The 18,299-nt window shown below is 35.8% G+C and overlaps 2 protein-coding genes across 3 annotated transcripts; both read right to left on the bottom strand.

The window, feature by feature from the left end:
• Positions 1 to 1,402: 1,402 nt before the first annotated feature.
• LOC125680752 (gamma-aminobutyric acid type B receptor subunit 2-like) lies at positions 1,403 to 10,991 on the bottom strand. 2 transcript variants are annotated; one of them, XM_056155679.1, is made up of 8 exons: positions 10,746 to 10,991; positions 5,319 to 5,494; positions 5,024 to 5,159; positions 4,803 to 4,910; positions 4,361 to 4,483; positions 3,355 to 3,702; positions 3,061 to 3,210; positions 1,403 to 2,424 (listed from the first exon to the last, which is right to left on the bottom strand). In XM_056155679.1, exons 2-8 carry the CDS (start codon positions 5,432 to 5,434, stop codon positions 1,750 to 1,752), a joined length of 1,656 nt encoding a protein of 551 aa, XP_056011654.1. In that variant the 5' UTR covers positions 5,435 to 5,494; positions 10,746 to 10,991; the 3' UTR covers positions 1,403 to 1,749. The 2 variants fall into 2 exon arrangements, with proteins under 2 accessions (XP_056011654.1, XP_048776467.2); XM_048920510.2 differs by lacking the exon at positions 10,746 to 10,991 and adding an exon at positions 7,424 to 7,571.
• A 5,366-nt stretch (positions 10,992 to 16,357) lies between these two features.
• Positions 16,358 to 18,163, bottom strand: LOC125681023 (uncharacterized). The gene is made up of 3 exons (XM_048920904.2): positions 18,091 to 18,163; positions 17,579 to 17,788; positions 16,358 to 17,488 (listed from the first exon to the last, which is right to left on the bottom strand). The coding sequence occupies exons 2-3, from the start codon at positions 17,754 to 17,756 to the stop codon at positions 16,905 to 16,907; spliced, it is 762 nt and encodes a 253-aa protein (XP_048776861.1). The 5' UTR covers positions 17,757 to 17,788; positions 18,091 to 18,163; the 3' UTR covers positions 16,358 to 16,904.
• Positions 18,164 to 18,299: the final 136 nt, after the last annotated feature.

The raw sequence follows: 18,299 nt of genomic DNA, 5'->3' as shown, positions 1-18,299 counted from the left end.
GGCCTAAAATTTCGACACAAAGGTTGAATAAATAAGGAGATATTGTATCACCTTGACGACAACCCCTGCCAATTTCAATTTTTTTTTGAAAAAACACCATTTTGAATAACACATAATTTGAACTTATTGTATAACACTGATACCCATTTGATAAGATCATGACCGAAATTAAAAAATTTTAAGTTTTCGTACATAAATTTCCATGAGATAGAGTCAAATGCTTTTTATCATTGAAGTATTGCTGCTGAACACAAACTTACGGATTGGTCTTGTTTTCTTGACACTATCAGTATCATATCATGAAAGTACTACACCTGAAGTTAAACTGAGGCCGGTGTGGTACGATAAAGATTCCCTCTTGCTCAAAGGCGGTAAGCGCCTAGCATAGTCCTGAAATTACGAGTGAAAGATTCTCGAGCAGGGTGTTAAACAATATATAAAAGCAGCCATATATATATATATATATATATATATATATATATGTGTGTGTGTGTGTGTGTGTGTGTGTGTGTGTGTGTGTGTGTGTGTGTGTGTGTGTGTGTGTGTGTTACTAAATGTAAAGCTTTACTAAATGTCTTCGTGTTCCATTTTTTTCTTTTTCTCTTTTCTTTTAAAAGTAATATTATATATATATAGACTATTACATCGTCACTTGATTGAACAAAAGTCATACCGCTGCTATCTAAAATTGTCTCAGTTATTCCCTAATTGTGATGGTTCTTCGTAAATATTGCCAATCAAGAACACGAATACCTAACATTTACAAAATGTACGATGAAATTGAAAGAACATAGGATCGATAGCGATGATAGCAGGCTATGTGAGATGGAGGGAGAATGAAGATTTCAAGACATTGCATGAGGAAGTTCCTGTCCCACGTATCCAATAGAAGTATGGCGGCAATGCATAAAGGTTTTCCCCAACCAAGACAGACCATGTTACCTGTCATCCATAAGCTTTTCTTTGAAGCCCCACAGTGATCTTAACCTTTGGACCCCAAAATCAATAAGGGTCTTCCACTCTTGATAACCAAGTTGTATGTGAAGTATCAAACCAATCGAGCAAAAATTGTGACTTGTACAGTGTCTACAAGCTTTTTCTATGAAAACCTATAGTGACCTTAACCTTTGACCTTTAGACGACAAAATTAATACTTTTGACCTTTAGACAAGAAAATTTATAGGGTTCTTAGTCATGAAAACTAAGCTACATGTGAAATACATGTATGAAATCAGCATAAAATATGGTCTGTAAAGTGTTTACACGCTCAGTGTTAACACATGCACGCCCCCCCCCCCCCCCCCCCCACACACACACACACACTTTCCCTATCAAGTTACTAAATCTCCTCTCGCAATGCAAGGGGATAATAACACACAATGAGAACTCGTAGAAAATCGAAGAAATCGATTAATTTTTAATACAAGTAATATTTTACATTGGCACAATATTGTGAAAATACAGTATCACCCATTTTGTAATGTGTTCATATATCGCCATAATGTCTATATAAATATATATATATAGACCAAGACCACGTCTAAAAGCAAGGCACACATGAATATGGATTTTTCTTATATTGACCATTTGATGGCTTTCTATAAACAAATGTTATGAGCTGATGCGTTGATCAACTTAAAATAAATTATCTACTTTTATTACGGAAAATTCTTCAACTTCATATTTCGTTCGTTATGGAATTTGAAAATGCACATAGAGAGTTGTCTTTCTTCCGTCAAGAACACAGTTCTAAACATAGCAAGTTTTACCGGGCGTGATGCAGTCTCCATTTATTATATTGCCGTTAATTTCTGGCTCCTTATTGCAGGGATTGGAAGAATCGCTGTTTGATAATGGATAGAGCATGTCATTGCTAAGAACATCATTTTCTGTTGCTGCATATATAGAATTGTTTTTCAGAGAAAAGTCGATCTGTTCTGACGGGGGAGGGGGTGGAAGGTAATTACTGACATACGAAAATGTGTCTTCGTTCTCCTCTAAATCATAACTTTTTGTCACTGAACCCACTATGTCTTGTCTCGATCGCATTGACGAAAATGTCCAACATCTCGACTGTTTGTATATATCAGGTGTAGATGTCAGCACCTTTTTCCGCCGTTTATCTTTCCCCTTTTTATATAATTTCATTTCAGTAGTGTCGGACTGGGACCTGTCGAACGCCTGCGAATTTTCCTCTCTATTTGGGTTTACTTTATTTGTGGATGCCATATTTTCTTCCTTCTTCTCAGAACTAGGATCTGCTGCTATAGGGGTATCCACGGTGGTTGGTTCTTTAATCTCCGATATCCCGAGATCCACATCTAACCCACTGTCTCGACGATCGTCATCATCCGTGCATAATGCCGACATTTTCCGTCTTAAATGAGCAAGCTTTCCCTCGAGTTCTTTAACCTGTGAAACTTTCTGAAACAAACAAAATATTGCACTTACATGTATTGTTGATTACATGTACATCGATTTTTAAAATCTTGGGTGGAAAGATTGAGAACGATATTTCTTAAGAATCATTGGTAGAGCTCCCCAGTTGCGTGTTTGTTTCAAACAATCCACAATTGGTTGCTTCCTCTCTTTGACATTCTGACTTTTACTTGTCTAGAAGCAATCTCTACCCAGAGTTATCGTTCCCGCTACGCTCCACTAATACCTCTGTCAACGTCTAAAAATCATATCAAAACGTACTAAAACTAACTTAGGATATCAAACTGTAATGATCATATCTAAGCAAATCAAACACTTGTCTGAATTTTATAAACGCAGAAGCTAGTAAATATGAGACACCTGAGCGAATTAAAAGGTATATAAATATTCATTCATCCAATAATACTAGAATAATCATGAAATTCGTTGTTTTTGTGAACTTACTGTAAGATTTTAAGCTTAACATTAAAACTTGTAAAATCATACTTTATTATGCAATAGGTAGAAATAAGTTTTGCCAAGAATCTTGACATTCAGACGTTGACAGAGGTGTTGTAGTGCAGCGTAATACGCCCTCTGGTGAGAGATTGGTCTACGAGTAGTACATAAACTCCTCCTTACCTCTTTTACATTAAGTTTTAAGAGAGTATTTTCTGATTGAAGTTGGAAAACAATGTCATCTGTAGATGCTGATGTCTTCTGCTTGAAGTCATACAATGATATTGACATTTTCGATTGCTTTTCCAAAGGACATTTCCACCAGTATCGTACCTAAAAGATTCGTAAAATATGTAAGTACAAATGATCAAACATTTAGGTCTATCGTACCTAAAAGATTCGTAAAATATGTAAGTACAAATGATTAAATATTTAGGTCTATGTACCATTTGGGCAAAAAAATGTACAGTGGCTTACCTTAGGAAGAAATACTGTCATTTGTACCACCACGGTACAAATAGTAATTATGAGAATTTCCGTTATGTAGACTCCGTCTAGTGTGTGACGTAATAGTGTGGTCAGCATAAAGGTGGGTGCAGATAACAAAAGTGTACAAAAAATGCTGATGATGATACTGGGAGAATCTCGCATTGCAGGGAGGGTCACATTTCTCGTCTGCCAAGCTAAATATAGCCCATACCCCAACAAACCAGTCTTCCACAGCAGAAGCAATGCTAACCCCCATGAGGCTCCATTAGATGAACATTCCTGTATTGAAGCGTATCCGGAATTATGGGTGCCATTTTGTACACCTTCATCACCAGTCTGAAACAGAAAGAAATCAATGAATATTAATCAAGGAATTAAAGATCATGGCGTGAAAAAACTTGCGTTACTATCACGCATATACTCAATTACATTCAACTTTGCATTTTTAAAAGCAAAATTTATGGTTTTAACAACAAATTTGACCCATGTTCGAGTTTTTTCTATCTTGTTTTATGTATGCAAGCTTGACCTTAGACCTTGGAAAAACAATAAGCTTTGGGAAGACGTTTGCCATGTTTGATAATCCATGAAAGTTCCATTTTGACCCATGACCTTAAAAACAATAAGCTTTCAATGGGACGATATGTACGAAGTTTGTTGATCCTAGCCTTATAAATATTCATATTTCACCTTGACCTATAACCATTGATCATGGGGGAATATGTGTACCAACTTCCTTCTTATAAGTACCGTTTCTTATCTATCCCACGAGGTTCGGGCGGATGCGCAGACGGACGGGCGCACTGCGCCATACCATTATATGACGGTCAAAAAAAGGAATACTTCTGATATTCATAGACATCTTCAAACAAATTTGGTAAAAAAAATATATAAATTAAAAATACCTGAATAGTACCTTGATTTCGAAATACGCAAATATAGTGACCCTTTATGCTGACGCCTTGTTGAGCTTAGAATCGATTGGCTGACTTACCATTCTAAGATATTTCATTTTCTTCGATGTCATGGTATCGACGCTCTGCCATATCGCCAAGATCACAATGTCAACCAGGATAAATAAGGACGACATCAAAAAGAGACGACTGTCTTTTATCACCTGAAAAATGAAATGAGAAAAAAAAATTGTAAAGTGCAGTAACATTAACATTGCATTCGTAACTGTAATTATGCTTCCAGTCTATTCAGCAAGTAGCAGGTGGTTAAAAAACCATGACTGAGTGTCTCCATTTTTGTTTCGGTATCATGTTCATTAAACGATTGTTTAATTTTCTTATCTAATCTAGTGAATCTATTTTCGCAAGCATAAGCAGCAGAGAAGTCCAATGTCAAAATCTATAGACGTATTTTTGTTTTTTACCCGATTGCATCTTACGACCACAGTATTCTTACATGTTTCACGTCATTGTAAAACTTACCACTCGTTTGATTCCAGCATTACGAAAAATCTGATAGACTCTCCAAGCCTTGGCAAACATCGGGCCAAATACCATAGATATCCCTATGGTAATCATCCAGAGGCGGATCTGCAAAGAAATTAAAAGGAAATAAACTTTGATTTGTGACACATCGTGCATATTAAATGTTCAGCAAATGATTATGGAAGTTGCTTACGCCGATAGAAGGAAAATCGTACTACCTGGCACGTGACGGTAGCCTCGGGGTATCGCTCTGCCAAGAAGAAATCCATCCCGTACATCAAACAGGCAAAGTTTAGACACAGTCCACCCACACTTATCAGAACATTAAGGTTCGGGCTCGACATTTTAATGAACCTGTTCAAATATGACATTTTTCAGAAGGGAAGGGATAGTATTTATTGTTTATCAAATAATTTTGTTCATGAGTGAAATCCACCAAGAAGATGCAGTATTATTTTCATTGTTCATTTATATAGATATATACCTTATCATTCATTATAACAGAACGCTTACCTTTTCTTTCGATGAAATACGTTGAAAGTTAAAAATGCCACTGTAATTGCTATGCCTAAGGTTGTTGCAATACAAGAAACGACAAAGCTTTCGGCACCAACCGTTCGGATAGCCATTTTCTACTCTTCTCGTCTTGTCATGGGAATTGGTATTGTTTCCAGGAGCCGGATCTGCCACTGCAAAATCATCCAGTAAGTGTTTATTTTATTGAAGAAGTGACTGTCAATAATAATTTGCACTTTGTTAGAGAAATATAACCATATATGGATGACTGTCAGAAACGCCTCATTTGACTACTTCTTCATCATTCCATAATTAATCAATTTTCCACGATTTGATCGTCTTGCGTTTTACAAAATAATCGTTTTGTCTTGGCCGTGCTTTTCTGTCGGTAATTGCAAAATAATGATGGAATAAAATGCTCTGTCCCAATTATTTTCGCACAGGTATGAAATGATACATCTTTTTTCTCAATGACTACAAGCAGGGTCTTATCGTAATCAGAATATATGGAACTGTTGTAGAACAAACACAGAGATGTGTGGGATTTTTCTCCCTCTTCTTTTACAGCTCTAGTTTGAAAGGATATTCATTATAAATATGGTAGTAAATTATGATATTACCAACAGAGAATATCCTCATGTTAAATCCGTTCAACAAGTTCCATTGTCTATCGTTCGTTAATCCTTTTTCGTTTTGGAATATAATGATTGTGAAAAAATAGTATGTGGCGGCATTTTATTTATGGAACAGCTTTTTACAGATGGTAGATTTTGGAAATATTTGGAAAAAAAGTAATACTGTTACGATACTGTAATGGAATTGACTAAACCCTCGGGGGAGACGACTGCGGAATTGAGTGAATAACACTGTGCGGATTTTTCACGCTTTTGTCTGCAATTACTGTTCAAGTTGTTCCGGAGGGGCACAATTATCTATTTCTACAAACAATTAAAGCACAAAGTGAACCAATTTTGGTGATATATAACACCATTGGTTGCGCAAATTATATGTAAAGAAACATGCATTTAATTGAAACATTTTTTTCTCACGTAATCAGATAGCAGTTAAATGACCTACGGAAGTATTCAATGATTTTATTCAGATCTGATAACGTTTATAAAGTTGTTACACGAAAATTTACCAATAAAGTAATATGTGAATACACAGAGATAGACAAAACTAAGTTTCTTAGATATACGCACGTTCTTTTGGAAACACAGTATTTGCATCTCTAAGTCTATTCAGAAACAGTTTGAATTTGACATTTCATTGTGTGATCACTCGCATTGTTTACAACATGCCATTGTATTTGCAATGTAATCGTATATCGCACCTAATAAACACGAATGTTGTTTGTCATTTTTGCATTTCGCCGACAGGAATTTCATTATCAATCAGATCAGCGAAGTCGCAGATTATTATTAAAAAGAACCTTTATGCCTGAATTGAGTTATCTTTTTTCTCCACTGAACGAATTTTGAAAATGGCTAACAGTCCACTTTATGGATTAAAGAGTGTCCACAGCTAATGGTGAAGGTAGGTAAACATGGAAACAAAACCTTTCACTATTCTAGATTACACTATTTCAAGATGGACGGAAGATCGACAGAGGAATTTGAATTGGAAAATACAATATAAATGTAAAAGTGTATGCTCACTGAAATTTCTAGGACAAGTGTTGTTAATACACGTACGTATGTTACAATATCTAACGTGTCTATTAAATTTCTGTGAGATAAGGGTAGGGTGTTATACGGAAAAGAACATGAATTGTATCAAATGCACTAGCCGTTAGTGTCAGGTTTATCACTCAGCCGTGACAACTAACGGGAAATACTAATTAGTGAGACGTAGGGACCACGGCATTGCATTTGTAAAGGAACCGTCTTGAGAGGATCCTGGGAAGGGCGTTAATTAGTAGATATCATGAATCGTCATCAAACGGAGGCGGCGTGTTAATTCTTATAAGACGAGATAGGCTTTTATTGTTATTCGGAAGAAATTGATTACATATATCAAATAAATAGTACCATATTTAATATCTAAAGAAAATGTATATTATCTACATATACTAGATATTTAAAGAAAAAGCATATACATACGGCCATGCTTGAAGGTTTGTGGAGTCCTCGAACTAATCATTTTCACAGACCACGAAGGAAGGCCTGTGAAATATTTTCAATATTTGTCATGTCCCCTCATCTTAATATTTAAAAGTATTTCTTACACCGATGTAATGATATTTAACACAATCAGCGAAGTACGTATCATTAGACGCTTTGTCAGAAAAGAGTCAAAAGAAAATTAAACTTGTGGGGACCTAATGAGAGATAATGAAAAGACTGAGTTCGGTTTAAACTGCGCCGGCAATCATGGAGTGTTATGATCGCGGTAATTATACGCCCCGCATACAAAATAAGCTATACCAAAGTATTAAAAGCGATACAAATTTTGTAAGGTAATATCCACGACCAATTCTCACACATGCCCATATAGATATCGCATAATCTGCTGGGCGGATCAATTTCAGATTAGTACGTATGTAATTAACAAGTCAATAATTATGTTTACGCTTGATCGACACTTTAAGTCTCAGTTTTCTAGTCATTTCCCCTCTACTGGGAGCTTGTGGTTTAACCAGAATTCTTCTTTTGAGGTAAACCAATTCGGTATTTCTTCCACCATGTCCATCCAAAGAGTCATTGTACATGTACCTCGAAGCGGATTGGGAATATTTATGCAAGGTGTGTGTGTGTGTGTGTGTGTGTGTGTGTGTGTGTGTGTGCTGAATTTTAAGACAATGAAAATGTTTAAAATTCACTCTGATACTGATACATATATTGTTGACAATTTTTGAAAGAATACTTATCGCTACTGTACTCGTTTAAAGGCAATGATATACTTCCAAGATTTCAGCATCACACATAAACACACACACAGATATATATTTATTCCATACTGATGCCATTCCTTAGCAATTAATGCAAAGAAATCAACATCTGTTGAGCAATATTTGTCTACACGCATTGATGAAGTTTGCCGTCCAATTTTTCGTTTGATACATGCATCAAATAAATAAAGAATCATAAGTTTCATTTCTTAATAATACATGTAGCTAGATAGGAAGTTGAAGATTATTGTTACAATTTGTGTACTTAATCGTTTATTTTGTTCCTAATTGTGCACCATAACCTGTATATGAGAGTAACTAAAAGTATATTTAGGCGAGAGCGAGGTCATGTTTTGTTATGGAGGTATGCTACACCAGAGGAATTTGATATGGATGAAAAGTGGAGGATATGTACAACAATATTTTGAAATTGAAAACTTTCAAATTTATTTCATTAAGTCAAAAACAACAGTTTTAGTTTAAAGCAATCTGAGAAAAATTTAAAACCCTTGCTGGACTCGAACACGCGATCTACAGTTCAGCAGTCGACATGCTTTTTTCCCTCTTTTTTCTTCGACATGCTAACCTACTGAGCTACTGAGGTAGGCGAAATTTTTTTTTAATGAATAGACAAATATTGCTGATATTTATATTTTCATCCATGTTTTAAAAGGAATTCAGCAATTATGACGATGTAGAGTACCTCCTTAAACCAGTTCTTTAGTAATGCGTCAGTTCAGCACGAGTCATCGAGAAGGTGTGGTCTGCATACAGTGAGCACAGAAGTTATGTCTGCGTGGACCTGTGTGGTCATATAAGTGACCTGTGTGGTGGTACCGTTCTGGGTGTTACTTGTTCCGTTTTTTCTTTGTGAAATCCTGTGTGGAATGACAGGGAGTCTGGTGTCAAGGCGATTCACTTAACCCATATACATATGTACTATATGTGAGTATTTCTGCTAGCAATGTTACATGTACCAGCGTATTATACCTGGATGAGGCACGATGAGAAATCTCCGCAACACGTACTAGTTACATCTACGGCATCCCAAGTGGTGGCATAAACAACATTTGAAAGTATCCTTACCATATGTGCGCATCGTATTGTGGATCAATGAGCATTCTCCCTTTTTTATAAAATAGACTGTATATCTTAAAGCGAAGTGCATTGTTTTGTTGTCATATATCATGTATTTTGAATGTGTGAGTGTCTTGTGTTAGTCAACGTGTAGAGTGTGAAATGTTTTTTTATTTGTGTAAAGTCAAGTCCTTTCTTTGTGAATACAGTCATTTCTCGTTTGTGTTTCTCCTTCACATGTCAAGGTTCAGTTTGAGAACGAGTTATTCCTATCTCGAGTCAAAATTGTGACAATTATTTCATTTGACAATGCAAGTTGTTGGTCGTCTGATCAACACATACGATGATCAGCTACTTACACGCAAGAAACGATTCACGCGAGAAAATGTGAAGAACAATTACATCAGGCATCATGTAGTCAGACCTACAGCTACTGGCACGGTATCTATACGTGGTGAGGAAACGATCACGATTTACTTGGGAGACAACTTTAAACCAGCAGTTGATCATGAATTAGTTTTGCTGCATTACTTACATTAGATCATATATTCTTAGCTTGGTACTTGAACGGACAGTGAAATCTGATACTTGGGGCCCAGACCGGTCTAGATAACGATGCTTGTCAAGGTTATTTGCTTTTAATTTAATTTATTGATTTTTAATTTAATTTATTGATTAGTAATGATGATTTTCCAAAGATTCCCATCGCTCTCCCGCAGGTATTTCTTACACTATAATTATGACGTGCATGTAAATGAATGCGACTTGATGCACAATGCACGAAGATCAAGTTTGATACTAGCAAGTATACTAATATTCCATTGTATTTACATTTCCAATGTTTTTACCATTCGTAGTTTTACAAATTGCAATGATAGCCATTTTTCCATGAATGCGTTGCAGTTGTGAACAATGCGCGTATGAAAGAAAAGTGGTATATAGATACAAATGTAAAAAAGATTTTCATTTCTAAAAATGAACTACTATGCTTTACACCGCCATACTTCTCTCTCTCTCTCTCTCTCTCTCTCTCTCTCTCTCTCTCTCTCTCTCTCTCTCTCTCTCTCTCTATTTATATATATCATATGATTTATTCTAAATAGAACCCAAACGGGCATAACACTCAACATATATCATTCAAATCACAAATACAATACAGGAATAAGTTCTAGTACACAAATACATGTATAATGTTATGTACACAAATGTAGTGTGTATACATGTATACGAACGAGAGAGAGAGAGAGAGAGAGAGAGAGAGAGAGAGAGAGAGAGAGAGAGAGAGAGATTTATTTGTACGCCTGCATAAATCTGTAACTTTAACCCTGTTAGTAAATTTCAATATGAAATTGAAACAATTCAAACATTTTAACCCATTGTGGAGAGTTAACTTGACTTTTATCATGAGAGACTTCCTAGGGTAGTAAATTGAGAAAAAGAGATACTATATTACTCACCTTCACCTAAAATTCCACAATCACAATGTCTACAAACATAACCAATGCATACTGTAATTAAAGTTCTAGCTAGATAGGTAGTGCATTTTTGTTTGTTTAGTATTGTATGGACTAGAAATATCATGTTTGATAAAGTGTTGGAAAGTCAGCTCCAGCATTGTTTTGAAATCCTTTTAAATCTTTCCCGACAAAACTCAATACAATTAACACAAAGGTATAGAGCAAACGAACGGTGGATCGAGCGGGCACCGCAATCTACTGCATAGTGTGAAGAATAGAGAAAAAATATCGAGAAATCTTTCTGTTTTATTCTTAGAAGATAGATGATGATTTAATTATTAAATTTTAACTGAATTATTTATCTGTATTCAATTTTGTCACTGTCAAACAAAGTTGATTCGTATTTGATTGCACTCAGATTTCAATTATTTACTACTTGTAGGTGCTTTATTACTACTTATTAACTACATGCATTTGCGCGTGTCATAAATAGACATATTTTAAACTACTTGTATGTACATGTATTTCATACTACACCGTTTCCATGGATGCAAATCTACGAAATGAAAATTGAGACGATATATAATAAAGTCCCATGTCACTCCGTGGCTAGGTGTTAAATATACACTGTAAGAGCTCTGATCTACGTCATGTATAGCTGAATATAAGAGCTCTGATCTACATACATGTATAACTGAATATAAGAGCTCTGATCTACATACATATATAGCTGAATATAAGAGCTCTGATCTACGTCATGTATAGCTGAATATAAGAGCTCTGATCTACGTCATGTATAGCTGAATATAAGAGCTCTGATCTACGTACATGTATAGCTGAATATAAGAGCTCTGATCTACGTACATGTATAGCTGAATATAAGAGCTCTGATCTACATACATGTATAGCTGAATATAAGAGCTATGATCTACATATATGTATAGCTGCAGAAGTGCACCCCGAGGACGTCTTGTTTGATTGCTCTCTTGCTTTACGATTAGATCTTAAATTGAGATGATTTGGATGGTGTACTATTTTCCTTTCTATTTTATGTCACTTCAAGAATGTTTTGGCAGCATCGATTATAAGTGTATTTCTGCAACGATTGTCCCACAAGCACCATGGTAACGATGCTACTTTTCCGTTCTATCATTTTATAAATATACTGCTGGAACTATTATGCAGGAGATGAGGAATGTGGATAGTGATATACATTTGGATCGCCATCTGGGCTACAAGTTTGGTTTGTAATGTGGGCTGGGTGGTGCTTTGTGACTGTTTGATTTTGTGTTAATTGTAGATAAAAATATTGTCAAGATATTAATGCCATTGAATTTGGTACACTATACTTTACCATTAGATTAACCATAGGAATAGTAAAGAAAATCAGTATGGCTTTTATGTTTTTAAAAAGTTGAATCCCATCCTGATCCTGTGTGTCTTATTATGTACAGGTAGTGACTTGTAGAATAAATACAAATACACTATAGTGATAACAACATAGAGTTGATGGATTGATTCTGGGTTTACGCCGTCTTGACGATATTTCAGCCTCTTCACCAATTACCAGGTATGTGTGTTAGCTTGTAGATAGAAAAAGTCTAGGAAACTGTCTCAATACAATTCCAGATTCCATGTATGAAAACACTGCTCTCTCTGACACACTGGGAAGTCTAATAGTATAGTATTACTTTTGTTTTGAAGTATGTATTGTTTAACGTCCCTCTCGAAAAAATTTCACTCATATGGAGCGTCACCATTGCCGGTGAAGGGCTGCAAAATCTAGGCCTATGCTCGGCGCTTACGGCCTTATAGCAGGGACGGATCTTTATTATATACCCATCAATGTATCGTTCGTTGATACTGTGGATTTTACAGCGTGTGATCCGGTTTTCCGGATCACCACACTGTGCTTTTCTGATTCCGTATCAGTATCCTCTGAAACTGATGCCGTCACAATGACGTCACAATGCATCAACGCAACGTTATTTGCGGAAAATGTTGACCGCGTCACAAACGAAACTGCGTACACAAAACATAATTTCATGGTATGTCTGTGTTTTTGATAATTTGGATTGCATTTAGTATCTTATAAATGTGGATTTAAAAGGCAGAAGGGGGTATATAATAAATTTATCATTACTACAGTAACTTGATCCGGAGAGTCGGATCACCAAACTTCCGCCAGAGTTCGTTTGCTCACAAACCAATCTCTTCCAGTTAGGCATTATGGGATAGCGATTTCTTAGGCGGCGTATACTGTGTGACGTCACTGTAGAATGACGAAAAAACCATAACGTCAAACGTAAACAGTTCAAAACAAGAACGTAAACATTAAACATTATAATTTATACCGAGTATCCCTACCTTTTAATGATCTTTTGATAATTTTATGTTTAAAATAAAATCCATACTTTTATATCAATATTTTCAAGCTTTTAATAACTACGAACAACTTCTTTATTGTTATTTACCTGCGTGATAATCGCGGACTCACAATATACAAATCTGTATATTGTGCTGCGTCACATAGGAGAGGTCTGTACGTAGGTGACGTAATGAGGCCTCGACGGGGAGTTTGTCGGATCACGTCTCGTTGACAGGCGTGGGTCATCAGATCAAACTCGACGCTTCGCGTCTCGTGTGATCTGATGATCCACGCCTGTCAACTCGACGTGATCCGACTCTTCGGATCAAGTTACTGTAGTAATAATATATATTTATTATATACCCATCAATGTATCGTTCGTTGATACTGTGGATTTCACAGCGTGTGATCCGGTTTTCCGGATCACCACACTGTGGTTTTCTGATTCCGTATCAGTATCCTCTGAAACTGATGCCGTCACAATGACGTCACAATGCATAAACGCAACGTTATTTGTGGAAAATGTTGACCACGTCACAAAACAAAACTGCGTACACAAAACATGCAGAAGGGGGTATATAATAAATTTATCATTACTACAGTAACTTGATCCGAAGAGTTGGATCACGTCTCGTTGACAGGCGCGGATCATCAGATCAAACTCGACGCTTCGCGTCTCGTGTGATCTGATGATCCGCGCCTGTCAACTCGACGTGATCCGACTCTTCGGATCAAGTTACTGTAGTAATAATATATATTTATCGTGCCACACCTGCTGTGACACGGGACCTTGGTTTTTGCGGTCTCATCCGAAGGACCGCCCCATTTAGTAACATCTTACGGCAAGCAAGGGGTACTGAGGACCTATTCTAATCCGGGTTCCCACGTGGTCATTCCTTTTGTACATGAAATAAACGTAAGTATGTGTGGTATTAAATGACTAGTATGAAGAGTTATGTGAGATTATGATTGATTATCAGGAAGCGTTGGATATCATATATGACATTTGTAGTAAATATGACATGTCAAAAGAATAAAAATGTAAAATATACAAAACAAATGAAAAATTATACAACACATGAAAAATTAAACATTAGAAATAAAAAATTATACAAAACAAATGGAAAATATAGAATTGAAATGGAAAACATACAAACAAATGATATTTTGCAATACAAATGATTCATTGATTGTTTGGGGGTTCAACGCCATTTTGGCAATATTTCAGCCACGAAAGTTATACAATACAAATGGAAATGATTTTATGACAATAAAAGTGAAAAATTATAAAATACAAATTGATAAAAGATCAAATATTGCAACGTTTGACATGCCATAAGTAATTAAGGTTAACCAGGTTTGTCAGTAGCTGTGTCACATAGTCGGAATCGAGGTACGGGAAATCAAGCGGGTGTATACACACGTGACAGGCAATTCTAGGTGTCAACGCCAACAATGATGGGTGGATGTTCGATGGTCGCCAGAAAGTTGTTCAAGTCGCGTAGATCCTTTAGTGTTTTCGACCGTTGTTCAAAATCTATGATGAAGACCTTGCCATCCCAGATGAACACAGTGCTACATGCCCTTACAAAGATCATAGTGATAAGGCTGCGATCTGGAAAAAAACTGGATCGGGACAGGATCGATCGACGTCGAAACCAGCAATTTGGTATATCATGGTCTTCATTACCATTGTACTACGCCTCTACGTCGAACACGCTCCCGAAATCATATAGATGTACTATACGATTAAACGCAGAGGAATGCCGACCAGCAGCCGATATATTGCGTTTATACTGCGTTGCCGCTCCGACATAAATCTACATGATCATTACAATGTTACACAGACTTAGAGGACTGTACGACAATGTCGGTTTGCTGTTGCCGATCATATCGCGTTTGTAGTGCGCTTCTTGTACGTCATGAACATACAGAGATCTTTTAAAACTAAAGTTAAAACTAGTGTGAGCTTAATACCCGAATAAGTTCCTGACTGCTTCGCTTTTACTACGACCTTATGGTCCGTTCTCACCACGAAGCTCCCACGCTTTTCGTACAATGAGGTCGTTTCTACCCTGCTCTTGATACGACTTTACGCTGCTTCTTGTTCGTCACAATCCCGGTACACATGTTTTGAACATGTCATGTTTTTCAGTACAAATGGAAAATATACAAAGCATGTACGATTAGCGTGGCGAGAGCGTAGAGCTTCCTAATCGTGAAGATTCTACCCCGACCATACTGCGCTTGTGAAGACTTCACCACATTTTCGGTTATGTTTTGATCGTAGTAGAAACGGCGTTTATGTGTGAGCAAACTTGTTTTTGGTGAGAATTTGTTTAGCCGTGAACTTTTCTGTACCTATGAATTTGTGTAGATCTACCTAGGTTTGTTTGGCGTTTTTAGCCCAATCCTGTGAGAAACGGCGATTTTGATTTGTAATGGTATTTCAAACTTATCGGCAATTTCGGAAACAATTTGTGAATTAAGACCACTTTATTTTAATTTTATTTTATTATTTTTTTTTTTTTTGTTATCTGTGAAATGTATATTAGGTGTTATCTGATAAACCAACATCTACAAACTTCAATGATTAACAAACATCTCTTAGGAAATTTAATTTTTCCTTGTAGATTCATTTTAAGATTGAATACTGTGGAATCGCTAGATTTCGTGGAAGCTCAATTTTCGTGGATATCTCGCTTCAAGATCATAAACTGAGATTAGTCTTAAGTCTAAATTTTTAATCCAGATAACTTTTGAAATAATTTTCATAAATAAATAACATTTTCAGTATATGATTGCATTTGAATTTGTTTTATAAACCTGCAGGTTTTTTTTAAAAACATCTGTGCTATATAAATCTTAAGATATAAGTATAATAAGAATTTTAACTTGAAAGCCTATTCTCATGATCTCAGTTTAGGGTCTTGGGGCCCGTATTCCACGAATTTCAAGCCACAACAAAATAAACAATTTCTACAATTTGTAAATGTACAGAACACATACACGAAATTACATCCTCACGAAACAATAATATTCCACAATCTAGGAAAACTGGCCACCATGAATTTAAATGAGTCCACAGTATCTCACGGGCAATTGTAAATGTTTATTGTTAATTAACATTTCGTTTTAATTGTCAAAACGGATATTGCATAAAAAACATAAAATTCATACGTATACAATATACGTACATACACTGTAAATGTACAATATATGTATATAAAGACCAAGTGATACATCATTTCAATATGACTTTAATCAGACAGATTGCGACACTGTACCCTTTATTTAACAACGATAGGAACTTATTTTTGCAAACACTGCAAACGTTAATGCATATAGACATGTTTATACAATACAATTTACAGCAATTCTAGTCGTTAACTATCTAGTGACATACTGGAGTAGTGTGTTGGAATGGTACATGAAACATAATTATATATATATGTAGTAACAGGGGTCACACAGACGAACAGGGAAACAGACAATATTATTGATTTTCAAAATAAACATACACAGTTGTGTTTGAGATGCAGAATATTTTGAGGTCATGAGTTCACATTCTTTTTAATATTTGAGGTAAAACAATATTCTATATTTTTAAAAAAATCTAAATAAAAGGCAAAAGGCTTTACATTCCAGAATATAATGAAATTCATCTCCAATTTGGTTACAGTTGCATAATACACAAAAGCGTTTATTCCTTTCATTATTACTCCATCTGCCTACTTCAACAGGAAGGTGATGGTTAGTAGTTCTAAATCTAACAGATTTTTGGTAACTTTTCAGAATATGCTAAAACATAAACGAGGATTGTCGATTTTCAGAAGTGTGTATAATGAATCCATGGCTAAAGCTTTCTCAAACGTGTAACGCAATTCTTGTGGTTGAAGTTGTGATCGGAATGTTGGATATCCCTTAGTGAGCATATACGCAACTGCTGTATTTCCGCTTTGTACAATACCGGGAGATCCGGTTGCTCCTCCTCCCATTTTGGATTGAACCAAAACGGAGTAAGGGTCGGGCACACCATGAAATCCATCGGGGCCATACTGTCGACGAATATAATCGTCCGCTTTCAATATAATTGGATGTTTTGGTTCCAAAATGGGACATTCGACCGAGATTTTTTGTGGTTCGCCATATGGGTGACCCACAAATGTAATATTTTCGTGAATAGATGGTCTCTCTTTCATTAGAGTACACCCAATCGGTAATCCAAAATCTGGTTTGAGTTGAAGAATGATGACATCTAAGGCAGGATTGAGATATGCTGGACTGTCGTAAAAGTAGTACTGCTTTTGACCCATCGTCAGTGATTTCCCCTTGAAGCCAAATATTGCAAATATTCTCGCACGTTTAGTATTTGCTGTAATAGGTAAAGAAATTCATTTTCCCCTTTAAAGACAATGAAATATGATTAAATACAGTAAATTATACCAACTTGGATAACACTTACATTCAATCACATTGTGAAAAACGTGGTATGCGCTCATCACTAGATCTCGACCAACGAGAAATCCCGTGACTCGAACTTCGCTATGACCTTCAACTATTGAGATCTGGCATATTGAGTTGGTGTATCTGTAGCAGATATCCTCCACAAAAGACACCGGAATTGCTTCCCTTTCTGACATTTATACGGCCGTTGCTTTTGTGATACTACAATCTAGTAATGATTGAGTGAAAACTAGATATGATAAGATTGCACATTACATATAATTTACAATATAAGAATGCATACCAATACAACCTAGCAATGATTAAATGGAAACTAAATATGATAGAAATGCTCGTTGCATGATTTACAGTATTCGAATGCATTTAAAACAATTAAAATTGATATTAAGCGAATGTGAAATAATAGATTCAAATTGTGGAAAAATAGAAATACAATCTTTCTGAAAGCGTAGGATATATTATCATGAAGTACTAAAGTAATTTAGAAACTATTAATAAACAGATAATTACCTGTGCCTTGATTTTCCTCGATTGTTTATAAATCAATGCACGGTCTCCAAGAAGGAAAAATAAGACTACAAAAGATATCAGTCACGCTTCATGTGTACTGTACTTGCACAATACATTAGAGACCTTCAGTTTTATTCTTTAAAAAATATGAAATTCTTGTGTTAAAGTGTTCTCATTTTTCAATTTAGACCAGGAGTCAAAATTAGTGA

Source organism: Ostrea edulis, chromosome 2 (assembly GCF_947568905.1).
Source record: "Ostrea edulis chromosome 2, xbOstEdul1.1, whole genome shotgun sequence".
NCBI classification, from domain to species: Eukaryota; Metazoa; Mollusca; class Bivalvia; order Ostreida; family Ostreidae; genus Ostrea; species Ostrea edulis.
The sequence above is the reverse complement of the archived record's forward strand: the minus strand, read 5'-3'. Positions and strand labels throughout refer to the sequence as shown.